We start from the raw sequence: 26983 nt of genomic DNA, 5'->3' as shown, positions 1-26983 counted from the left end.
GTAAGAATTTCAACAAATATAACATGAAACAGAAAAATGAATTTCATGTGTTTACTGGGATACTATGTTAACATACTACTTTGGAAAAGTTTATATCTAGACATGACCTTTACGTTAACCTTTATGTGGAATGGAAGTGGGTCAAGCATTGCAGCTGTTTGCAGCCGCAATGGGCAGTTTGGTTAGGCTAGATTTCCATGGCATCATGCATAAATAATAATAAAATTAATGCAGACTTGCAAATCCATTAGTGGAGTTGGTGCAATTTACACTTTACTGAACTTTGAATGGACAAACCTAATGACTCTGTTCATGAATATGACATACCTTGTCCTATGCTTCTTGCTGACGAGCTGAGTGGCTACATTGGCACAGCGCTCCGCCTCGGTGACTGCAGATACCAACTGCTGCAGAAGTTCATTGTCAGGAAAACGTTTCTCATCGGCTTCAACGATCATCTCTTTTAGCTGGGTCACATCTGGGGGAAATCAAAACGAGTAAAGCTCAATCCAGATCAATAAGGCATTCCGAGTAGGCCTGGGCGAATTATTCGAATATCCGGTTAATGGCGAATAGGTTTTCCTATCCATAACCACGAATGCCTTTTTTTTCTTAACCGGATATCCGCATAGGGCGCAAATACCTCTGTACAAACCGGATAATTCTGTAATAACAACCGAGTAACCGGATATTCTTTAACTATCCGAATATCCGCGGACGTCGGGCGACAACGGATATAAATGTTTCGTCTGAATCCTTATGAAACTTCTGTTAAGACAGCATAAAACAGTATAAATTAAGTATTTAACTACGCTCACCTCCGTGAAGAGTTAAAACAATGACATTTCTGACGTAATTTGTCCAAAGATTTTCCTTCACGTAGAGTCAATTACGATCAAAAGAAAAAGCAAATCGCCATCTTTAAATTAGATCCGGTCATTTTTATGAATGAACCGAGTCACTGTCTAAAACTAATATCAATCCGCCCATAAGATCTCATTCACAAACGAACAGCGCCCTCTATTGGCAAAAAAATATTTTTTTATATATATTTTTTTAAATAGCGCCCTCTCGTGGCGAAAAAAATTATTCGAGTATCCGGTTAATTTGGGATAGTTGGCCAGCGGTATCCGAATAACAAAATTTCACTATTCTCCCAGCACTAATTCTGAGGTGTGGTTGACACTAGCCCTGGCGGCCTTACACTTTTTAATACTACAGTTAAGTCCTGGATATCAGGGTCCATTTCTTCTAGAACGGAAATTTTTTTGAAGCTTCATAACTCAAATAGAACTACATTAATTTTTGTTTTTTTACCCATACACCGATATGTGTTAGCACTGTATACTCAGTACTTTCCCCCGAGTCCTGTGAAAAAATATCACAGGCATGTTACTCGGATGGTAGAGGCAATCACCCTCCAATGCGCTGTACAGCCAAGAAAAACATTAAAATGCAGGATAAAAAACATGAGCAAAAATAGCAATATGGTTTTAAAAATACACAACAGATAAAAAAAAATAGCAAAAATTTAGTAAAACATTGCAATAGAAACATTCATATTATATAGAATAAATACAAAAAAATAAGTGTCAGGCGGACCCAGAGTAAATTAAAGGAGACAAAATTGGGGAAAAAAAGGTAAGATCTCCACTGCGACCGCAAAACACACACTATAAAAATGTAAATGACAAAGGGTCAAATATAGCAAAATTTAAAAGTGAATTGCTGTGGTTACTGCAGATATCTTACCTAGTTTAGAGTCTTGAGTAGCATTCAGAGCGTTCTTCACCTTGTTGGCCCAGTTATCAAACGACTCTGCCCTCACCTTGAGCCGATGTAACATCGCTGGCAACTCATCCAGTGTGTAACGATATCTGACACAAATATATTAAAAATACAACATTCCATGAATCTTACTGATCGAGTAAAACAGGGTTTTTAATAAATGGCCATGTACAGGATAAAATAAATTATTTCCCTTTTTGATTGCGAGCTCTTGTTTTGTGAGTTCAAGGCTGATGTTATTTTTCACCATTCTTTATCTTCATTTTTCTCTAATCTATAGCCTGAACTGTATCATATCTTCGTATTTGGTGGTAACGTCATTAATTGATGTGGTCTATACTAGAGTACTAGAGGAAATGGCCCTGACCTACTACTTACCTTAGGCAATGCTTAGACGGATGACATGTGCAGAGTTTGTCCGTATGATGGATGCAGACCAGCTTGTTGGGGGCACAAGGGCAAGTCACACCCGAGAGGAAACAAGTCGTCTTGCAGGAATCGCACTGCCGCTCGTCATCCGGCAGGAGTTCAAATGCTTCACGTTCAGCTTCTGCAGTGCCCTGAATTAACACAAAAATCACACACAAAATAAATTTGAGTTGATCTTCTGAACATGTCTAGACATGATGATATAGTTGCTTTACTGGGCACAGGCCGAAGCTGAGGTTTTGAAAAGGGCATATGGAAATGTTACATCAACCGTTTCCCAAACATAAAATTGCAAATTGAAGTTTTCAACCAATTTTTGTCACAAACAAAGAACCCCCATGTTTCATAAAGTAAACCCCATGGAACTCCTATACTTACCCTCTCCAGTAACTGCTTGCGTAATTTCTTCTCTTTCTCAACCATGACCAGCATCTCTTTGTGGACTGCGGCAGCCAGATTGAGGTCCAGACTGTCCGGATCGGCTGCCATCTTACAAACCAACTCCTCATGTGAGAAGACGCAGAATCGTTGCAGTCTACGGTAGTGCTCGATGCATGAGCGGCCACTAGGAAGCTGCACAAACAGATCAGATATACAAAATTATTTGATTTAATGAGTAGGGTAGATGGTCTTAGTTTTCGATCCAAACTGGACCTTCTTCCGAGGCATAAAACAAGTACAAACAAAGACATATCCATTTATAGAAAAAGAGAGGGGAAAGGGATTAAGGGAAAGATCCAGAAAGAAGCGGGAAAATTATAGCCAATCAAAGTTTCTATTTTCTATTTCAGAAACAATTGGTGGCTATGAACCAATAGGAGTAAGAGTGGTGAGGACAAAAAGAATGTTTAGTATTAAAGGATGGATTACTGGACCATAAAAGTGGTAAATACATTGTTCGATAACAATGCAGGGAAACATGAAAGCGAATTATTTAATTTGATTTAAAATGGTTTATTTCAATAAAAATTCATTCTCACTGACAGTAGGCTAAATTACTTGATTTGTACAAGTTTAAAAACATTAAAATACATTATACATACAAATACACACACAAAATCAACGTACCAATGTTTGCTTTCTTGAAACTATAACAGATGCTTCATTACAGACAAGAAAACAAGGCATGGGGGGCACAAAACTGTAATGCAGTAGGGATCGCTGGAGGCATGATACCATAAACAAAGTCAAAACCATCTATAAAAAAAAACTCCAACAGACTTCAGAAGACGAGTTAACCCAATGGTTCTTTTCAGAACCACCCCAACTCATTTAGAGATTGTTATTACATGGTGTTACCGCAAACTCTTCTATATCTTATCTCCACCATGCAAAGTTTCAAATCCTACTTCCAACAGACTTGGTTTATTTTCTAGAAACAATGTCATCATACAATGTAAAACATTTTGCAGTGGACAAATATTCTGGCAAAAAAGAGTGACACAAAGTGGGAGAAAGTTCTACTACATACCCAGTCAGTCGGGCAGAAATTCACAGCCTCGGCAAAGTTGTATCCTTGATTGAAACCAGCGTGATAAGCCCTTGGGAAAGTGACGACAAATTCACCTGCACACTGGTTGGTTCTCACAAGCTACAAATAAAAAAGAAAACTACTTAAGAGACAGCCATAAAATCTATAGAGTTAGGTAATTACTCAAAATAAATTATTAGCACGAAAAACTTACTTGGTAATGAGCAATTGATAACTGTTGGTAGTATAAAACATTGTAAGCAACAGCTCCTTCTGAAACTAACAAAGAGGTAATTTCCTCACTCTTATAACAAAAGACTTCTGAAGCCTTTTATTATGCATCTGAAAGCACACAAATCTGTGCAACAAGGGTGTTTTTTCCTACATCATTCTCTTACAACTTTGATGACCGATTGAGCGCAAATTTTTACAGGTTTGTTATTTTATGCATATATTGTGATAGACCAAGTGACAATGCTGGTCTTTGACAATAACAAAAAGTGTCCAGCCGTCAGTTTCACCAAACTCTTCCTAACTTAGGATAAATTTTAGTACTGTTAAAAGTTCCGTATCCATAAACGTTAGAACGCATTGAACCCATCATAAGTTAGGACGAGTTACTCATCCTAATTCAAAATAGGATTAATCCTAGCGTTTAAAGAAATCGGCTGCAGTGCCTTCAACTCACCGGAACATCATTCTTCATGAGGATGGTTGGTGATAGAATGGTGACAAGCTGTTGCAGTAGATCAGGCTGGGCATCAAAGAGCTCTGGTGCCTGCTCCTTCATCACTTGCTCAAATTGATCGGCAGACTTGCCAGGGACGCCGTACCACGTCTTTGGTTCACCCCTAATTAAGGTCAAGAAGGAAAAAGTAAAGTTAATAAGATTGAGTGACACCATGTGCGTGAATCTCTCCCGTGTCACTTGGTTTTCTTTTCAGAACCACCACTAATTAGACAGATTCATGTACATGGTGTTCCAGTAAACCTTACTTAACTCAACAAAATTTGCTCCGGGGCAATAGACATAGAACAAATGGAGGACTTTTCGGATGCTAAAAGGCATTAGCTTACCAGGTAAATCCATTGTTAGTAAACAAGTTTGCTACAACCCAGTGTTCCAAAGTCTGCCATAATAAAAAGGCAGTGCTGACCACAAAGCAACCCACAGCATTTTTATAGGTTGAATACTTTGGAAAGGTTTTTCGCGAGGCGACAGTCTACTATTCTGTTCAGACTACTGTTCGATCAATGAACTGCTGAGTTCACAATGACTTACCTTAAGGCCGAGTCACACTGCAGCCATAACGAAAACATTAACGATCACAACGCAAAGAGAATACATTCTATTGGTTGAATTGTTCAACGCAGAATACGCACACGCTCATTCAACCAATAGAATGCATTCTCTTTGCGCTGTGATCGTTATTGTTTTCGTTATCGCTGCAGCGTGACTCGGCCTTAGGTATTGTTGTCTAGTTATTGAATCCCAATTTACTGATATGCACAATTTATAATCATAGATGTTAAACCAATGAGAGAGATTGGCTGTACAAGCTTTCTGTTTATATCTCCTTGTGGGAGCTTTGCCAAGTTTCCTTGTGGGAAAGACCATCAAACCAAATAAGTCCTTCATTTTGGCAACTGGACATAGAAGGATTTTGGACTGTCAGGTTGAGGGCACACTGTATTTCAACAAAGTTTGAAAGTTACTCCTGGCAGTTGAAACAGGAGATCAACCCTGTATTAGTCAAACAATATAAGTAATTTCTTTTTATAAAGACGATTTTTATGTGACCTATAATTTCATTCAAACAGTCCTCTGTTGACAAAACACTGCACATGTCAGGTTTCGCCGGGCAAAAAGACGCGTAGTCCTGCTAAGACTGTGTGTACTTTCTAGCTGGCTGCCAAAACACAAAGGTTTTGCCCGGCGGTGTGTGCGCAAATCATGTTCGGGTTTTTGAGTGACGTCAGAGGTCACAATGCTATAGATAAAGCCTTTTCCAAGTAAAGTGATGGTGCTCTTTCTGACTCTGAAAATCTAATGTCATCTTACCAATGGAGATAGTTGATGGAGTAACTCCAATGGTCCTCATTATGCCAGCAGAAGGAGGAGAAGCACATCCCGACGTACATCCACGGAACCTTCATCCCAGAGATGTCAGCGTTGATGTGGCTCAGCACGGATCCATCTAAGACTGGTAAGTTGTTCAGGTTCCAGCCCGAGTTCACATATTCCTGATGGGTGATAACAAAGCGCTAGGATTGAGTCGCTGGTCAGGTGTACAAACACTAGTCACAAGCATGATACTTGTGAAAAAGGTGGAACATTTTATTAAGTACAAGGGCTGATCTACCTACACATGGAATAGGCTTAAGAAGACTTTTCAGGCTATTTAATCATATTTTTCCTGTTTTTTTCCCCAACAAGCCCAAGGGCAAAACACATCAGACTGAAGTAGGAAGAACATCATGCCTGTAATTAGCGCTGAGGGCTAGTCAAACAAACAGCCAGGTGGACTATTCGAATTGCAGCATCCTGATTGTTTTTACCATTTTACTTTTAACATGAACATACATGTATTATACATTATAAGAATTCTACCTTCCGAACAGATTTAAAGAACAACAATTACTCATTTTGAAATCAGAGATCAAGGAAGTCTTTCACAAAAACCAGCTTCCTGATACTCGTACAACTTTCAAAAGCAGGTTCACACACTACAAAGAGCCCTTCATTCCCAAACCACAAACTGCTATTAAAAGATTCCATTTGAAAAAGAAGAAAATATATACTTTATGAAGATATTAATTTTTTGAAATCTGTTCAGGGCTAATTCTTATATAAGGTAATGCAAATTCTTTCCCGCCTGAATAAAATGCCTGTGATTTTTTTCACAGAACTTGGAAAAGTACTGAGTCTACACGGCTAACACACATCGGTGTAGTAGGGTAAAACCAAAATAGTTTTCAGAGTGATAATTTCATACCATATCTTCCTCTCCGATGGTCTTGCTTCTCTTGTTAGGGAAGGCACTGCCGTGATCCAAAGAGTGGATGTCAGCACCATATGCCACCTTCACGTCTTCATCAATTGCCATCACTAATCGCCAGAACTCCTTTTCAATCGTCTCTGGAGGTACCATCTGAAATTTTAAAAATGCCAGAGAAGAGGGAATTACTTGACGGGCCAAGTTCCAATTAGGTGAGGTTTGCGGTAGCATTATGTAAAAATCTCTTTGAGTAGTGCTGGCTCCGACAATTCAACTTTTCGATCAGCATGCTCTGATTGGTCTTCAGGAGAATGAAGACCCAATGTTTATTCAGGTTGCCTAATAGTACCTAAAGACAGTCCTCCTTTACAGGTGTGAATCTTGGACCCTCATGAAGTCCATGTTTGATTCCATTGATGGCCACCACACTTGGGAAAAATAACTGGTACCAGAAATGTAGGTGGTTTTCCTTATATAGAAGAGTTTGCGGTAACACCATGTAATGACTGTCTCTAAATGAGTTGGGTTGGTTCTGAAAAGAATCCTTGGTTAACTCAACGTTTCGATCAGTATGCTCTGATTGTCTTCTGGAGAATGCTGGACTCTGATGCTGCATGCTGCTTTTCTTTAGACGGGATAGGATATGACACTTACGTGAACAGGCATAGAGAAGTAGTCTCTCTTGAACTGGTCTGCCATCTCTCCAAACGATTGCAGTGTGTACTGCTTCAGTGCAGACTCAAAACCAAAGGCTTCTGTTGGCTTCTTACATTCCTGCAACCACCAAAGAACCAGGGTGAGAAACGGATTTACAAAATTTGATTCATGTGGTCAAGATAAAACAAAATTGTTCACTGTTAACATTAGAGTTGAAAGGTATTACACAGGATTGGCATGGTTACAAAATGTAGTTGTTTAATTATAGTCTGAAGGTATCAGTCAACACTAAACAACAAGCAATAAACAATTGTCCATCTACAGCTCTGCAAAATGCTACACAACATGTACCACTTACCACTCAAAAATCATCAGATTGCTACGCAATATCAGCATTTAGTGTGTACAAAAAATCGTTCCCTGACAGCCATACTTTTTTACGTAGTAAGTTATTTAATTTTGGTTTTTACTTATGCACTGATGTGCCTTACAGTGCGTTAGCACTGTATACTCAGTACTTTCCCAGAGTTCTGTGAACAAATATCACAGGCATACTACCCGGGTGGGATTCAAACCCACGGCCTTTGCAATTCTAGAACAGTGTCTCACCAACTAGACTACCGAGACTGCAGTTTGAATCCTATGTTTTGGCAGTGGATACTACAACGATATAGAGATGAGAATTAAGTTTGATTGACAGACCTGTACTAAGCATCTTGGGCATCTCCAATCTCCCTTGGGCACTTCAAAGAGAGGAGGGATAAGACAGAATGTATGGAAGCTGTCATCACATCCATCACACAGTAACAAGCACTCCTCTGCATCACCACGCCCGCATCCACGGCACACGTAGTTCTCAATCTACAAGAAAATTAACACCAAATTTTTTTGTGTTAAACGTAATAAAAAACCTCTAATCATTGATTTAACATTTTGGGACGAAGACGTATGATCCAGTCAGCCACTGCTAGAAACATTATGTAAGTTTCATACAAGCAGTCACTTACAAGCTTAAAACGGAGGCTACTACTTTCGTTGCCCTGGTCTTGACTTTGGTGCCCAATCAAAAGAAACATAGGTAGTGACATTTCTGAACTCTGGTTCCCATCACTAAGCTTTTTTCCACAACTTGAAAACTCTTTTGTGCTCAACGGAATGAAAAATCCTAGATCATTGATTTAACAATTCGCATTGAAGACTCTCGTTTCAGTCAGCCACTGTAGAATTTGTCAAACTGAAACAGTATGCAAGTTTGATACTTAAAAGCAGCCACCTCTAAATGAAGAACTTCAGGCCTGGAATTACGTGGAGGCAATGGCCTCGATTACCCTGGTCTTGACTTTGGTGCCCTTAAAAAAGTTTCCCATAGACTTAAAGATTTTCCAATGGAAGTACCCTTTGCAAAATGAAAATGGCCTTGCCCTCTCAACCATGAAATTCCGACCTGGTAGTTAACTCAACTCCAAAAGAAATAATTGCAATGACATTTCTTTATTCAGTTTCCTGTCACCAAGCTGTTCCACAACTTCCCCCCCAAAAAAAATTCTTATCAGCAGTGGTACTTCTTCTTAGATACCCAGTCAGATTCTACTACTAAGTACTCACAAAGCTTGCACTGAGGACATTGGAACGATCTCGCATCGTCATAGAAGATCCAGCAGACTTGTCATCCAGTTTCCTTGGGGAGGATCTCTTAATTTTAGACTCCTCTTCCTTAGATTCTTCTTTCAAAGGCTTAGCTTTGACATCTTCCTCTTTGAGAATGCAATCTTAAGCAAGATCAAAAGAGCACCAAGATAAGTTGAAAGACTTTGAAGTTATGCATGATGGATGGACGGTGTCATAAGTTCGCAGTACATGTGGTTCATCTCACTATAATTCAACCTTTCTCAATGACGTCATTATTTCTATATTAAGACAGGAAGTCTGTCACGCGCTAGTGATACACACATGTTCCAACCATAGCCATAGTGCCGTCCAGTATTGTGCTTTGCAACACATCAATTTTGTTTCATGGTTTAAAGCGCCATGGAATTTGGTCAAAACTACTTATTGACATTTCACTTGTAAAAAAAAAATACATGTGAGGATAATGGATATTTGATGAATTTGAAAATTCCTAAAAAATTACTTCTGGTCTGCGGTCTGCTTTACTCTAGACCCAGAACCTGCCAACATTCATTGTGCTAACATGGCTACAGAGTATTATTTCGTCCAGCCTCAGTTTAGTTACAATGAGCTGGAATGGAGTAAAATCAAGATGGGCACACCATTATAATGTTCTATACAGGAGTTTTACAGAGTATCAAAATACAGGACTACAGGTTGAAATAAAATTTGGACTATTTCTTTCTCCTTTTAGTGACTGCTTTTCTTCTTTCAAGAAAATTTGGAAGAAGAAAAAAAAGGATCTCCAACCATAAAATGGATGGAAATATGGGGAAATGAGGGGAAAGCCAGCAATGAGGGAAAAGCCAGCATGGAAGGGTTATTGAAATGCGTATAATCTCACCTTGTTTCTTATCACTACCTGCTACCAAACCAAGACCCTGGAACTTAGGACCTGGTCCGTACAGCTGAAGTTTCTTCAACTCAGGATTATTGCTGAAGTCTATGTTCAAAGGATCCTGCATTCGAATACAATCAACAAGGCACCGTTGAAATGAATGATGAAAACTCAGGTATAATTTTGACATGGTGATCGGTTTTTTCTTCTGGCCAGCACAGTTGTTTCTGGCCAGCACAGTTGAACTGAATACATGAACACTAGCACTTATATTTAAATGTTTCATGAACAGGGGTGGGAGTCACTGCTGACATAAAAGTCTGAAATTTTAATTTGCCAAGCAGATTTCTTAAAGTCTGAATTCAGATAAGAGTCTGAAATTTCTCATCCCTGTATGGAAATTATCTAGCAGTGATTTGATCAGTTCATTTGTAATTGAAAGTTTGTGTGCTCAAGTACATTTCTTTCATTAAGCGTGTAATGAACGTTTGTTTCCATCAGAACAACTATAAGCGAGAATACAAACATGAAAACAAGTATGTGTGACTAAATAGGCTTACAAGTTTTCAGTAAGTAAACTTCTTCCATACCATTGTATAAGAGTATCAATTTTTCAATCGCTTATTCTTTCCATCTTTTCCAAAAATAGGGGTAACCCCATTTCATGGCAGAATGTCTTGTTTGTACACAGCAATACTTCAACAAAAAGATTGGCGCAAAATCACTTATTACAACTCTCAATGCATTACTTCTTTGCACTAACTACAAATCCTTTTAAAGACACTGGACACTATTGGTAATTGTCAAAGACCAGTCTTCTCACTTGGAGTATCTCAACATAAAATAACAAACCTGTGAAAACTAGAACTCAATTGGTCGTTGAAGTTGTGAGATAACTATGAAAGAAAAAACACCCTTGTCACACAAATTTGTGTGCTTTCAGATGCTTGATTTTGATGATTGATCAAACTCAGGGAAAATTACTTCTATCCGGAAAACTGCGTTACTTCAGAGGGACCCGTTTCTCACAATGTTTTATACTATTAACATCTCCTCATTACTCGTTACCAAGTAAAGTTTTATGCTTATAAATATTTTGAGTAATTACCAATAGTGTCCACTGCCTTTAAAATTCATCAAAGACTGAACCCAACAACTAACACTGCCATCGTTTTGGCAGAATGTCATCCAGCGATGGAAGATCAAAAACAAGAAAGAAAAAATACCAAAACAAAAATTTAAAAAAGGAAAAGCCAGAGGTTGCCACCACAACATACCACTGGCACCATACTTACGTTACTTACTTCAGGAGCTTGGCGTTTGACTCTTCTACTGTATCCGCCACCTGCAATCGGTTTGATGGCCTGGCGGGAAACGATACCGTGTGGTACATAGTCTTTATCCTTGCAGTCACCCTCGGGGAGTGCCTTTCAGAGACAAGGAGGGGGGGGTTTAAGGCAGGGTCACAGATTGCTAAATACTAAGCCTGGGCGACTAGTGCGACAAGTGTCATAGTCGCTACTACTGATTGCTAAGTCAATCGCAACTACCGTTTTGTAACTACTCGGTTAATCGTGTCGCCACGACTTCTACAAAAACAGTCACCACTACTACAAAAATGGTGGTAAAGTTAATAAAATTGACGAACCCATTGTGTCGCTCACGTCTGTTCACGACCAGATAATTTACTTATGAAACACGATCAGACATCAGTGACCAAATCCTTCAATTTTTTCAGCTTGAATTTTACTATAGCGCCTGCAGCAAATGAATGCTGCAGTGCATCTTGGGAATTAAAAATACGTCACAACTAGTGTCAAAGTTGGGACTATTTGAGGCGCGACTAGTCGAGTAGTAAATTTCACTTGTCGTCAAGGCCTAGTAAATAATCAAAAAAATTATAAACATCAAAACCTACTTGGTGAGAATCACTGCAGTTGTTTATACTGTTGAGAAAGGATTCCTTCTGGTCTGGATACCTTTTTAACCCAAAACATTTGAATCTGAGAAACGTTTCATGCATGAATCAATTGTCAGATTTCTTAGGAGCGGTATCCGTTTGCGAATGCTGAGGTTAGATTGGTACCCCCTGTTGCTTGCTCATTGTGGATAGATTCAACACTCATGTGAAAATACAGTGACAGTTTGTTGCTATTTTGTCAGCAAGTACACACTGAAATCAGCTGAAACTTTCACATGTGACTTTTATTGTAGCTTTCTTTATAGTTTTGTCTATAAATAAGCATGATGTTAACAACATCCAATCTATGACCCTACCTTTAAAGTGGGGACTGACAGCATGATCATGTACACAGAATTATTAATTCTAACCAAGTTACTACATACTCACGCTGGCCGTCACATCACAATGATGGCGTCCTTTGTGATGTTACAGCCTTGCATGTGTGCAGTACTGGCCAAGTCACACTGCAGCGATAACGAAAACGACAACGATCACAACACAAAGAGAACGCATTCTATTGGTTGAAATGCTCCGCGCAGAATATGCCCACAACCAATCAAGGGTGTGCATTGTTAACAGTCTTATTGTCGTTCTCGTTTTCGAGGCCTGTGTGACCGGGCCGTAACTGGGTGATAGTTCATCATTCTGCATACAGTCACAGGTCTGCTATGATCATGAAGATAGTCCCCCTTTAATGGAGGTGTTCACCTAGAGATCAAACTACTACATACTATACTTGCAAAAAATAGTTAATGGCCTGACGTTTCGACCCTAGCATAGTCTTTCTCTCGGTCCAAACGTCAGGCCGTTAACTATTTTTTGCATTTATACCATCGGTCCATTTAGTTGGTAAGTTGTTTGCAACAGCTAATTCTATTTTTACATACTATACTTGTAATATCCCCATGTAAACCAAAGTGTATCGGGCTTGAGTGCATACATTTGGAATTGAGCCATCCTGAAATCAATTGGCTAACGCAACCTTAAACGCACATGCTTTGTTCCGATAATCTGAAGAAGATTATTTGGAGTAAGTATCCAGGCCTATATGCTTCGTTTTTGAAAGGACATGGGCACCAAAGCAGTTTCTCCTTGATAAAGGGGGCTTGACAAGGGGCAAAGGCCTTCATTGCCTCCGTAAAATATAAGACCTGTGTTTCAAAATCAACAATTAAAGGTCTGCAGTGCTAACTGATTAAAGGGACACGTTGCCTTGGATCGGGCGAGTTGGTCTATGAGAAGCGTTTGAAACCGTTTGTTTTCCTTATACGTCATGAACTAACATGGCACGCCATTTTGCGGAGTCAAGTTTTTGACTCCGTAAAATGGCTGACCATGTTACAGTAATTCGCAATGTAAAAGGAAAACCATGCAATTGAGGCATATTTGTGTGGAACATTATATTCTACTTTTAAAACATCTTTCTGACCATATGCATTTTATAACAAACTGTCTCAAACGTATTCCAGACCAAGGCAACGAGTCCTTTTAAATATAGAACCAAACTTCTTAAAGCTATGTGGTAAACAACAAGTGAAAAAGACAGAAAGGGCTTACTACTGGAGTGTCTAAAGTGGCACCAGCCTGGAAGATATCATACGGCCACAGAATCCGTTCGTAGTGCTTCATGAGCTGTGATCCTACTGCTTTGGATGCAAAACCCATCTGTGTTTAGGACAAAAACAAATGAAAATACATATGTATTAATTTTGGTTTTTACCCATACACCGATGTGTGTTAGCACTGTATACTCAGTACTTTCCAGAGTCCTGTACCAAAATATCACAGGCATATTACTCATCACAACTCTTGCAATTCTAGAGCATTGTCTTACCAACTAGACTACCAAGTAGCTAGAGGCAGTTCAATGTTTTGGCAGCGGGTACTGCAACGAGATAAGATGTAAAGTTGCATCGGGGATAAAGAATACTAAGACCCCGAGTCCTGTGAAAAAATATCACAGGCATATTTCCTGGGTCAGTCTTGGAAGCTTTGAAATAGATTGTGATATTCTAATGCACAAAACCTTTTGTGATTTTTAACAAGAAGCTTTGCTCATACCTTGGTGGCCACTTTGCTCCATTTTCTTTCCCGGACACAGAGTTCAAATCCACCTTCATCATTGACGACCTAAATAAATAAAAAAAACACAGATATATAATAGTAATAATAATAACATAACATTTATAAGGCGCACAGTATCTGGAAACCATTCAAAGGCGCCAGGTTGCTAGCAAGTCCCTGTGGTGGTTGATTGAAAAGATAAAATCTTGAGGTTGCGTTTGAATGTTTACAGATGAGGTTAGCCCTGGCGGCCTTACACTTTCGTTTTGTACTACAGTGATGTCCTGGACATCAGGGTAAATTTCTGGGGCGGAAAATTTTCACAGCTTCATAACTCAAATCTTACCTGCAAGAAAGCACCAATTTCAACAGATTCACATTCCATGGCAGCATATGTTTTTCTGCGGTGGGTTTTGATCGTCATATATTCTTCACAAATCCGTCATTTTCATGAAATAATGCAGCTCCCAACGTTAAGGAATTCCCATTTTTGTCCGTACTCTCACAGTCTGCCGTGGGTACGCAAGACGCGCGACGCGCACATTTTGAATTGTGTTGTTAACGCTGTGTGCAGTCAAGATACGGTGACCAAGAATTCATGCGTTTACGCTTGCATCATGCGTCTTGCACGCGAATGTATACGCGTACGCACGACAACAGACAACACTGTGAGAAAACGATCGAAACGGGAATTTTTTAACGTTGGAAGCTGCATTATTTCACAAGAATGACGGATTTGTGAGGAAAATATGAGGACCAAAACCCACCGCAGAAAAATGTATGCCGTCATGGAAGGTGAATCTGTTGAAATTAGTGGCTTGTTGCAGGTAAGATTTAAGTTATGAAGCTGTGAAATTTTTCCGCCCCAGAAACGGGCCTCAATACTTAGGACTCTGTTCCTGTGTACAGAGAAAGAGTCCTATATAGGGCTACAGATGAGGTGTGTTTCTCAACTTATCTGGCAAAGATTCCAGGGAAGCGGTGCGCAGCTGGAAAAGGCAGTCTCCATAGCTTGCAAAGGGAGTTTTGGGAACATAGAGTATGTGTGATGAAGATGAAGATCTAAGGCCTCAGAGTTTTAGCCAATTATTTATTCAAGAAAAAAAAACTTCCAACATGACAAGGAAAGTATGCTTTAGCAACCAGACTGAGTGCACTCGAGTGCATCGCTTTGGTTGGACCGGTTACGCATGACTGAATGATGGTTCACTCCGGACAAAATCTTCGGTGAATAGGGCCTCCGGTCCCCCAAAAGGCTGCGTCGTATTCACTCTTAAAATTAATGGCAATAATAACACTTTTGGTTAGAAGCTTACAGCAGCTTGCAATGGTATAAAGCATTTTCAGAAACATTTTACTTAAGGGAATTTTCAGCCATATCTCAAAAAACGCTACCACCTTTTGAAATGAAATCTTCACAGGTTAGTTTTATTGTACACATCTACAGTAATATAGGATAAAACAAATCAAACCGTTCCCAAAACCAAAGGTTTATTTTGCCTTTAATAGACCTTATGCATTGACGTCATCCAGCCGCCATCTTAGAGGATTAACGGTGACTAAACAATCGAGACGCACAGATTTGTACGCCCGTCGCACAGTATTGGCCTATGAACAACCTCCTTTTGACCTCTAGGTGAGGGCGCCCTACTGAAATGACGTCATGTGCATAAGGTCTATACTCCTCTTCCCCCTGTAAATATGCACTTCAGCTTAATAAATGGCTTACCTTAAACAAACTGTACAAATCCAGGGACTTGCCATAGCAGCTTGGTATCCTTAAACGACATCCCTGAATGAAGAGAAAAGAAAATTAATATTTTTGTTACTGTACAGAAAAATATTGCTACCCAGTCCATAGTGCAATAAAATTTAATCCATATAAACATTCCTCTATAGTGATTGTCTTGATTAGTCAGCATGTGTTTTACTGATCGTGTCGATTAGTATACTCATGTCATTAATCCAAGAGTGAACACTTGTAAGTTTCCCCTTTTGGAATGTTAACCACTGTCTCGATAAAACATTAGTTCAACACGAACATGGCTTTATCTATATAATTTATTGGAAGATAAATTAACAAACAAACAGTTTACAAACCTGCAGTTCCCAGTATTTGGCGATCTGATCCAGAAAGTTTAGCTTGATACGTGTCTTTGCCTGAGAGGAAACAAACGGAACAATACAGTCACAGAGGAATAGTAATGATCTAAATATGAGTGAAGATAGGTTCGAAATACACACAGGACCATCATTTTAAATGTAGTGAAGTCATGAATTCTAGGCTTGCAAGATACAGACAAATGTTTAGCAACATGAAAATATATGGTTTGTCTTGGCTGAGTGGTCATGAGAACTGGACTTCAAGCTTTGATGTTTCTGATCAGAGTTTGAATTCCGATCATGACATTTGTGTCCATAAGCTAGACACTTGACCATTATTGCTTTGTCCTTCGAATGTGACATAAATGTCCTGGGATCGATTTCACAAAGAGTTGGTCTGCATGCTAGGTTTGGGACTCGCCCTAAGTCCTTAGATTAGTCTTAAGTTAGGAAGAGTTTTGTCAAATCAACGGCTGTGCACTGTGTAATGCACAAAAAGAACCAACTCTAATCCCTAAGACAAAGGGGTTCGCAGTGTTTCTGGCAGAAGATGTCGCATGCACCGCATGACCTTTAAATCCTTTTAAAATGGCCTCACAATCCAAAATATTTTAAAGATATGCCTTCAAATTGTTTATCTTTATTAAGGTGCCTTGAGTAAATTATTGGAATGGTATAAATGTACATATTATAAATGACTTCAATATTATAATAAATCTAAGGAATAAATGAAGCAATTTTAGATGTGTTTTTCCTTACCTCTAGCTCATTTAACCTCTGGATTCTGGGCGTGAACTTAAAATTGTCCACATCAACAGCGAATGGTGGTTGCCAATCCTGCAATACACAAAAGAGAAAGAAACACAGAAAATCAGTTTTACTTCACAATTTTTTGAATCAAAAATGGATTGTACAGATCTGTACAATGTAGGTGGGATACAACGTTTACTCAAATTATGTAATATTTGACCATACCAAACCCAGATGATTCTGTTTAATTACCAACCAGAACGAGTATTATTGTAATACTAATTATGCCTTTTATGGTCTGGCCATTATTAGAAACCAATCACATTCCTATAAATAACCCAAAAAATGTTTCAGATGAGTCCAAAGAACACATTAATTTCCATCATCTAGCTTGCAAAAAACATACCATACAATCAAACTATGAAAATCCACTTCAATTCAGTGAAAACTATTTGGTAAAAAAAAATATAAATAATGCTGACTTTGTTTTGTGCACATTTTTCATTTATTCAGGATTGTTTTGCTTGCGGCTGTTACGATATGTGAGATCATAAATGCCATTTTCCTCCCTTTGACATTATTTCAGATGCATACATTGATAAGAGAAATCAGTAAATGTCAGAAACTGTGGGCACTTCCATATTGAAACTAGAATAAATATAAATAAACAACCCTGTACTTTGGCTTACTACATGTATGATCTAGAAAGAAAATATCACAATGGCTTCCCGTTAAGTGTGTAATGTTAACTCATGTAATGTGAAAGAAATATTAGCCAATGTTAGACTTCCACCTTACTAATTATACAGTGTACAGAAAGACACACAGATATGACAAAGACAAGCAAGGGTGACCCCCACAGGTGACTGTGTGTGAACTACGTGTTGTACGTGTAGGCTATACATTGTACTTCAAGTGCTTATAAATGCACCTTATACTTATACATATCATGTAACACCTGGGCCCAATTTCATAGAATGGCTAGCTACATGAAACAAAAACTAACTACATATAAGCAAAGCAAACTTATGCTTACCAGAATAAGGTTACCAGCCAAACTACCATGTCACAATAAAACTTGTGGCCGGTATCTTGCTCATTTCTGCATATGTAGCAGAGAATTTAGCATACTTTCTGCTTTAAAAGCAACTCTATGAAACTGGGCCTTGTACATAATGCACTCATACACAATGTACAGTACATGTATAAATCCAGGGTTGAATTTGGGTGGACAAGCTGGATATACGTACATGTAATAGATCACAGTGCTGCCTTGTACTAAAAATGTTTAGGCCTGCATTTTGTACGGGACCTGAAATTTTCCTTCAAGACCAGATTAAGAGCTGTTGATAAGTATAAAACATTGTGGGAAACGACTCCCTCTGAAGTAACGCAGTTTTTGAGAAAAAGGTAATTTCTCACTAAAATAATAAAAGACTTCTACATTGTAGCTAGAAGTCTTTTATTCCTATCTGAAAGCACACAAATTCGTCCAACTTACAAGGGTGTTTTTTCTTGCATGATTTTCTCGCAACTTCGATGACCGATTGAGCCCAAATTTTCACAGGCTTGTTATTTTATGCTTCTGATGGGATACACCAAGTGAGAACACTGGTCTTTGACAATTACCAATAGTGTACAGTGCATTTAAGGCGTGAAATACTGGCCCCACACTTTAATCACTGGCTTCTGGCCTGTGGTCCTGAGTACAATTTTTAGATCTGCTAAACGTAAGGTACTAATTAGGTATCAAATGATTCTGATGGACTGGTCCTAAGAACATGAATTGCCTAAATGCATGATCAAGTTTTTGTTTCAGTGCTCACCAAGAAATAAAGTTTTCACTCATTAATTGTTATATTGGTTGAGTTAATTGACACACAAGGTATGCAATTAAATTCTCTCAGTAATACGGTTCGATAAAAGGTCTCAAATTTAGCAAAAGGGGCAGAGTGCCGACTATGCCATTCATTACCCTAGACTAAGTTGTCCGAACACGCAGCACATTTTATGACAGTACACTACCTTTGTAATGCTTGTATGCAAAATTATTATCATGTACAGTTCAAATTTTATTATACCACCTTCCTTGCTTGCATGCACATTACCCTTACAGCAAGAACTGAACATCATCAGACCTGTACTAATACATGTGTGTCACAGAACTGCCAACAGTTTGCACCACACAAACAAAATGATCAAGGTGATTTTGTACAACAATCAGGGAGATAATTAGATCATAGAATCAGCACTAAATAGGAATAACGTTTCCATAATCATATCATAGAATTTAGCATTAAATAGGAATAACGTTTCCATAATCGGGGCAGCACATTTGAAGTTGTTCATTAGACAGATTGATTTATTTTCAAGGAACCTTCTGCCGCAGAATCAGGAAGAATCAGCAAGGATGGGTGTGCTGTCATACATGTGGTATTTAAACACCATACCCACAGGAACAAGGACATCAATTAGTGGTCTGGCTCAAGTGCCAGTATTTTTCTCTTGTTTCTATGCGATCGGTGTATGGCTAAAATTATTTGACTCATAAAAAATAAAATATGTCGTAGCTACTCTTTCTAAATCTTATTTTTCAGTATAATAATGCCAACTTGCACAATGTCCAATCCCACCAATTTGTAATTCACTGTACTGTATTGTACGGTAACACTATACGCATGATGTAAGGGTAAGGCTTCTATTTCCGACACAATGAATTCTTGAATGATTTGATCGAAAAAAAGTAAACAGTTATTTTAAGATGACTACATGTCCATAACAATGAGTGTTTTCATTGATAACAAAATATGAGGTAACAATTGTTTTTTTAAACAGTTACTAACACTATATGAATAGTTACAAAAATGGCCGACAATGAGAAGGCACTTTAAGTGCAAATAACAACCTTTTGTTCAAATATTTTCATAAATTTGTCAAATTGTCATTATCCCTTTGCAATCATCTTGTGTGACACTCCTCTATTAATTAAAATTATACAATTTTACATACTACATTTGAGCTCTGCACAGGTACATAACTTAATGGTATAGGCCTACTGTACAAAATAAAAATGTTTAAAAAACTCTTTGCAATGTGGCATAAAAAGTGGGAGAAAAATATTGTCACTTCAGAATCAAACATTTCTGAGAATGATTTGCACAAACTGGTCAATTTATGAGCTTTTAGCTTCAAACGCAGCATTCGGAAGAAGCATACACTGTACATTGTAGGCCTACATCATCATTTTTGAAAGATTAAGTTTTAACACATTGTTGTGAGTTTTGTCAATTCAAACTGCTGAAAACATATGCATCTACCTTGATTGAAGTTTCACTAATTTGTTGACAGCTGGTTTAACAAACGTTTTTTTATTTTATACAGCAAAGGAAAGCAAAGGAAAGCAAAACAAAACTGGGAGAAAATTGGCGAAGACAGAGGCCAAATATAAGCATTAGCACAACAAACCCAACAGGGCTTGAATTAGGGTGGTCCGGTCCACATTGATCAATGTGGTTTGTCGCACAATGTTTACTGGACCGGAGTCGATTTCACAAAGGTAGTCCTAACTTAGGACTAGTCCTAGGCAATACTAAGAGATAGGACCAGTCCTAAGTTAGGATGAGTTACTGGTCCTAACTTAGGACCAGTCCTATCTCTTAGCATTGCCTAGGACTAGTCCTAAGTTAGGACTACCTTTGTGAAATCCACCCCTGGATTGTTTTTCAAATGACCAGAATCAAAATGATCAATAATTTGTATACCAATCTGTAGCGTTGAAAGTTATTTTATCAAATTCAGACTGAAGTCAACATTTGAACATGATATTACACCAAGTAAAAATACAAGACTGCCTGTGGGTTTACTGACCTGGGCCCATTTTCATAGAGCCGCTTAGCATAAAATTTGCTTAGCATAAAATTTCTTTCTTCATAAAATCAGGATTACCAACCAAATTTCCATTTATTGCATATTGCTTGTTTCTGGTATTCTGCTGTTGTTTGCTTATCCTGAAAATCACGTGGAACTGGTTGGTAATCATGTTTATATTAAGGAAGAAATTTTATGCTAAGCAAATTTGTGTGCTAAGCAGCTCTATGAAATTGGGCCCTGATACTAAAACGACTGGGCTGTGGTCCAATACTAGTGAAAAGATTTGGGCCTGCCCATGAAATATTTAGCCTAAAAGATGTTTTAAATTTATTTAATAACACTTGTTGTACGAAACACAAATAATGACACACCCTAGCTCTGTTTGAACACATCCATTGTATAAAATGTCTTTGGGGAACTTAAGTGCAGAAAGCACCCATTTGCCCTCATCGCCCTGGTATTGGCCTTCATGCTCCATAATTTCTTATTTTTTCCCCCTAAAAACTGGAGGAAATGCCATTTCTTGGTGTATCTCATTCTCAACATAAGCAAAAAATAACAAACCTGTGAACAATTTGAACTCAATTGGTCGTCAAAGTTGCAAGATAATAATGAAAGAAAAAAAAACGTCCTTTTCGCACAAAGTTATGTGCTTTCAGGTGCTTGACTTCAAGTCTCAAAACCAATTTCTGAGGTCTCAAAATCAAAGTTCAAATATTTGAGTGAAAAGTATGTTACTTTAGATGGAGCCGTTTATGTTTAATATAATATCAACAGCTCTCCATTGATCTAGCAGTGATTACCATAGTGTCCAGTGCCTTTAATGTTAACACATACTTAAAGTATTTTTAGCTGTTAATATAGTAACATGGCTAATAATAAACTGGAAGAGTCATATAAAGGGTGCATAATTATTGATTTACAACACAATCAACTTATTTTCCCAATTATTGCTTTTTCAAGGAACGACTGTAAATACTTCATTGAATGGAAACTGGTGTTATTAAAAGATGAAACTTCTTGACCCCCCCCCCCTTTGCAGACATTTTTTAATGAATTGTTCTAATTGATTAATGTCCACTGTGAAAAAAAATTATCATTGAAGAAATATCATATTTACTTGAAATAAAACCTGGCCCCGTTCATCAATAATCAGATGACAGAATTTAAGGAGAAATATTTGCTCATTGTACTATTTAAAGATGGATCAATGACTTTCTAAAACAACAAGTAGGCCTATTGCATAAAAATAACAAATGAAAGAGCAGTACAATATTTTGTTGAGCAAATGAAATCTTGACATTCTGATGAAGAAAATGCAAAAATAAAAACCTATTCATGCACTACTTTTAAATATGTGAATAAGTCGAGTTTCTTTCGGATAACTTGCCATATGGCGCCACCACTTTTTGACTCATTTTTACAAAACGGGATATCTCATTGAGATAAATAAGTTACAATATTATTTCATATCAAATGAAAAAGTGGTGGCGCCATACGGAACTTTTTCCTTTCTTTCTTATATTTAAAAATCAATATTTTGTCGATTAATTAAGAATGAGATGCTGTACTGACTGCAACTTGATAACTCGTTAAAAGAGAAAATATCGGTTTAATTACAATGATCTTCATAGTTTGACAAAGCCGAGTCAAACAACGTGCTTGGAAGTTGGGTTTGCCATTTTTTAACCTCATTTTTTTCATGGGACCATACAACACATTCACTTCAGCCATCTTTGATTTGTTTGTGATCTTCAAGCCCACCAGCATCCATGCCATCATATTTATACTTATTTGAAGTCAGAAAATAAAATTAATGGACTTTTTATCTTCTTTTCACATTGGCTTTGGGAAAGAAATTTGTTTCTATTGCATGGGACAGAAAATGTCATCTTCCTATCACAGATTTTACCAAGATGTTTCAAATATTGGAACTGTCTTTTGTCAGGGATCAATGAAAGCAAGGCAAGTAACACACCTACGTCGTACATTAAACCACAGACCAAGTCATGAACACAATGAAGCGTCATTTTGTGCCTCACTCACATACCACATGCCAGTGTGTTTTTGTCAGGAAATGTGAAAAAGTCTCTACTTTAATTTTCACATATTTCCACATTTCTGACCGTTCGAAGTTGACAAAAAAACACAAAAGACGTGAAAACAAAGATCAGAAAAACGCGGACAAATGTGTACATGAGAAATAAGATGAGAGTTTATAGTTAATGGGAAAATACCCAGAACAAAAATAGGTCTCACCGAAGGAGGTCTTATTTTACAAATTCCACTCTTCTCGGCAATTGGGCGAATCTTAGCGATGTAGCCGAGAGGATCAGCGAATTCCTCCTCCGTCGGCTCAAACACAGGAGCCTCCGGTGGCGGAATGAACGGCTCCGGTACAATCATTACTTGACATGGACCATGCCAAAATTGAGACGTGTTCACAAGTCAAAAAGCAAAGTTTGTCGTAATTTTTCACAGTAGTTTTTCAATCATACGATAAATTGCAACGTAACTCTATGGGAAATCAGGTTCAGCCTTCCTTGCAGACTTCGCTTACAACAGCTTGCTAAGCATTCATAACACACATTTTGCACGTAGGGCCTTTTTACGCCCCTTTGGTGCTACAAAAGGGCGACTCTTACATAGATCTCGGTTTGTTAACTTAAATACGTAAAAATCGCTCTTTGAAAGCTTAAACTTAACGTGTAAATATAAGAATACGTAAGTAGACAACTATCACGTATTTTGAACTCCCGATGGATTCAAAAAGTACAATTCAATGAAAACTCGGAGTAATATTAAAATTCAATTTCGTCGACACAAATGTTGGGCTTTGAAAGTAGTTACGGTATGTAGGGGTCAAACAGCTGGGAGCGAGGGGTCACTGACTGGTGCTCTGCGTACGGACGTGTCGCCGGTGGTCGTCAGACATGTAGATATTGTACAAACTTGGTTTGGGTACCAGCGACTAATAATGTTGTTGCGTGTCGTCCGTGTGTCTTGAATCGTCTGTTTGTTTCTTTATTTTGACACATGCGGCAAGTTATGTAACTTCGGCCTTCGGGCAACTTGCAGTTGCATCAGTGACGTTTACAATATCTCTTCCTAAATGCTCGTATGGTATATCCCATCTAGAAAACAACTGAATCTGTATTTTGAGATCATAAAAAAAAAAAAAAAGTTTTATCCACATTTTTGCTCCTCTCCATTGCAAACGGAGTCTTAATTCCCACAAAACTGAGATTTTGGTTCCACTACTTTTTATTCACAAAAGAGCAATAAAACTTTTATCTAAATAATTTGGCATCAAAGTACAAATCACTATATTCTAAGTGCTTGGTGTCCAACAGCCCGTGGTATAACAGAGGGGTTAAATTGCTGACAGAGGGCGCTATATCCAACGAGATTTAGTGTGGCAAACTTTCTTAGCCACGAACGCGGTGGACTCCTCTGAAACTGGCGACGCCTATTAAGTTTTGAAAGACTGTCATAATTTACTTACAAAAGAAATTAATCCATTTTGTTGGCACATTATTCCTATGTTTATACCAGCGTCGGCTGAAATCAACACTAGTCGTGTTTTACCTGAATGGGGTCCGGAACAATGTGTGACGTTTTGAACGGGACCGGGGATAGGCCTTATGTGAACGGTTTGGGTAAAACGGGAAACTTTTAATTAATAATAAAACTACAATTTTTGTAAGCTATATAATTTGTTTTAGAAATACCAAAAACTGTAAATTGGTGGTTTACAATTTGGTTTAACTAATATTACTCGTCACGAGGGAGGCCTACACTAATTAACTTTATAGCCCTATTAGCCTAATACAGACCAGGGTTTCCAGTTTTTGGCAAATTAACAAGGCGGAACTTTTGTCAAAAATCCAAATAATGGAATATTCGCTGTAAATAGGCTGTACAGTTTTGATTGGGTTGAGCATTGTGGATGTACCTCCACTTTGGGCAACATGACTGGGGTCTCGGCCCGTTCGTTTGTTTTTTCCAACTAGTCGCCTTTAATACACTATGTAATCGACTTTATAGGCTCGTGAACTAATGAATACAATAAGAGGACACTATTGGTAATTGTCAAAGACTTGTCTTCAAAGTTTGTGTAGGCCTATCTCAACATATGCATAAAATAACAAACATGTGAAAATTTGAGCTCCCCCCCTCCCTCCACACGCCCCAGTATATTTGGTTCTCCGTTACTGTGTACGAACTTTTCTTGACGGCGTGGGGGGGGGGGCCGCATCGCAGGCGGACAGAAATCCCGGTAGGCCATAACACCGGGCGGTTAGGATGAAAACAAGCATCCCGGCTAGTATTTTTTCCTCCAATGAGCGTTTTTTTTCCCCTCTAATGATAGTGCTTATTATATATTATTGGGAGATGCAGCCTATTCAAGTGACGTACACGGCTCGTGAAGTTCCGCCATATAGTTCCTCGGCTGTTGAGCCCGATAGCGCCCCCCCCCCCCCCCCCCATTTGAACAAGCATCATTTCACATAGCCTATCATGAGATTCGCAGTGAAATCCCGAAATCCGAAGAACTGTACATGACTGTGTTCAAAATGCTTCAACGTGACAAATATCGTTCTTGCAGATGAGGACACGGGATAGGGTCTAGGGACGATGTCGCATAAGGGCAATTCCAAGTAAACATGACTAAAAAAATCAAAAAACGTTCTTTCCACTTAGAAGATAATATTGCTAACATATGAAATCAATTTATTTTTAGTTGTTGACAAGAAGTGACCCCAATTTTGCCAAAAGAACTCAGCTTGGGCTCCATGTATAGGCTTGGCTTTGGCTAAATTGACTGGAAAACTGTAGGCCCTAATGCGACTGACCATGGTTTTGCCATGTACCTACAAAATGAAGTTGCTGACCATTTTTAAGTATCCTGTTGGATAAATCATGTATAAGAGTTGTGAGTTATATGTAGTAAAACTTTCCTTAGTTTGTTAGTTAGTATAGTGAATTGTATAGTGAATTGTTTCCATTGTGTGTAATGCGACTTATCGCTATTTACAACGTTATAACATCCAGAGCACAAAGCACACAACATTTCTAATATCATAAATTCAAAGGCTTGGGTGCCAAGTACAAATCAGTCTATAAACGTAGTGGAAGGAATATCTCGTGTTCTAGCACCAATATCAATAAATGACACAGTGTAATGCGACTGACTATGGAATTGCCCATACCATCATTAAAACACAAGAGGGTGTCGTTCGTTTCACAGCGTGGATGGGACGGTCACGTGGATCGTTTGTCATTTACCAACCAAGTATTGAATCACAAAAAGATTCCACGTGTTAGGGTCAGTATATAGTTGCCCACAACCCCTTAAAAAATTCTACTAAAGGTTTTATAACAGTTTTCGGTGTCTCATTACATCCGAGGGGTAACATAAATATTATCATAAACAAACAAATACAGACAAACCTTATAATACAGCGGCTCGTGGTTAAGATGTTGTCAACCGTGGAGTCACTAATCAGTTGTTGTTCACCATTACCATAATGGTGGTACCTATTCCATGGTAACACTCAAAGCCAAGATGGCACACATGCATGCGTATCATGACGATGCTGCAGCATGCCCCCAAGTTGGGTTTGCCCAGGCGCACCAAGGCGACTTGCCCCGTGCAATGTGTGACGCAAGCGTTCGGTAAAGTAGCGCAAGAAGTGCTCTCAAGTCTTGTGGCTGTACTCCACAACAGATATTCTAGAACACCTTACCTTTTTTAAACCGGGATGCATGAAAAGCCCAATCTTTACGTAAAACACATCTGAAAGGGCCATTTTGATTATCTAAGGTATATCTATTTTCTTCCTCCACGATTAAAATATTAAACAACCTTTTTCTGTGCATTTTCCAACAATTTGTACAACAAACTAGTGACTTGAAGAAACTTCCTTAACATACCCATCTAATGTCTAAAATGATTGAAATTCACTAGTAACCCAGTAATTGATTTTTTTCCCTAATTAGCTAACCACTTTAGGGGCGTGTAAACGGTCATTAGACCGAGGGACAAAATTATTGTTACAACACGAATATGTGTACATTTACCAACAATGTTTTAAAGTGACTTCTTTACATGCCCAGCTATTTATAGACTTGATTTCAAGTCTGAGATTGTGGTTATTTCTCTGCATCAGCCACGCAGAGTTCCCCCGCAAATTTTATTTGCTTTTACGAGCTCTAACTCATCAGGCTTATGACGGAGATTTACCCACAAGAGGGCATTGTTTCAGCGAATAATGTATCGGCTATCAGGACGACTAGTCTAAGCTATTTATGGCACAACCATATGTTATATTTGATCACAAAAACATCGCAACAATTTTGTTTTACAACATTGAGTTGGC

The 26983-nt window shown here is 38.4% G+C and overlaps 1 protein-coding gene across 2 annotated transcripts in view; it reads right to left on the bottom strand.

The window, feature by feature from the left end:
* LOC139950295 (lysine-specific demethylase 5A-like) overlaps positions 1-23151 on the bottom strand; it is a 36911-nt gene extending 13760 nt beyond the window's left edge. Inside the window, exons 1-19 of one of the 2 annotated variants that reach the window (XM_071948918.1) lie at positions 22860-23151; positions 16740-16817; positions 15978-16037; positions 15607-15669; positions 13875-13943; positions 13371-13478; positions 11146-11277; positions 9857-9971; positions 8950-9113; positions 8047-8205; positions 7342-7461; positions 6685-6840; positions 5751-5932; positions 4377-4539; positions 3689-3808; positions 2596-2790; positions 2167-2348; positions 1753-1877; positions 328-478 (exon numbers count right to left, since the gene is read on the bottom strand). In XM_071948918.1, coding sequence (XP_071805019.1) covers positions 328-478; positions 1753-1877; positions 2167-2348; positions 2596-2790; positions 3689-3808; positions 4377-4539; positions 5751-5932; positions 6685-6840; positions 7342-7461; positions 8047-8205; positions 8950-9113; positions 9857-9971; positions 11146-11277; positions 13371-13478; positions 13875-13943; positions 15607-15669; positions 15978-16037; positions 16740-16817; positions 22860-23006 — 2489 coding nt within the window. In that variant the 5' untranslated portion in view covers positions 23007-23151. The remainder of the gene's footprint in view (positions 1-327; positions 479-1752; positions 1878-2166; positions 2349-2595; positions 2791-3688; positions 3809-4376; positions 4540-5750; positions 5933-6684; positions 6841-7341; positions 7462-8046; positions 8206-8949; positions 9114-9856; positions 9972-11145; positions 11278-13370; positions 13479-13874; positions 13944-15606; positions 15670-15977; positions 16038-16739; positions 16818-22859) is intronic. The other variant, XM_071948923.1, reaches the window with a different exon arrangement.
* Positions 23152-26983: the final 3832 nt, after the last annotated feature.

Source organism: Asterias amurensis, chromosome 2 (genome assembly GCF_032118995.1).
Source record: "Asterias amurensis chromosome 2, ASM3211899v1".
In the NCBI taxonomy this organism is placed as follows: Eukaryota; Metazoa; Echinodermata; class Asteroidea; order Forcipulatida; family Asteriidae; genus Asterias; species Asterias amurensis.
The sequence above is the reverse complement of the archived record's forward strand: the minus strand, read 5'-3'. Positions and strand labels throughout refer to the sequence as shown.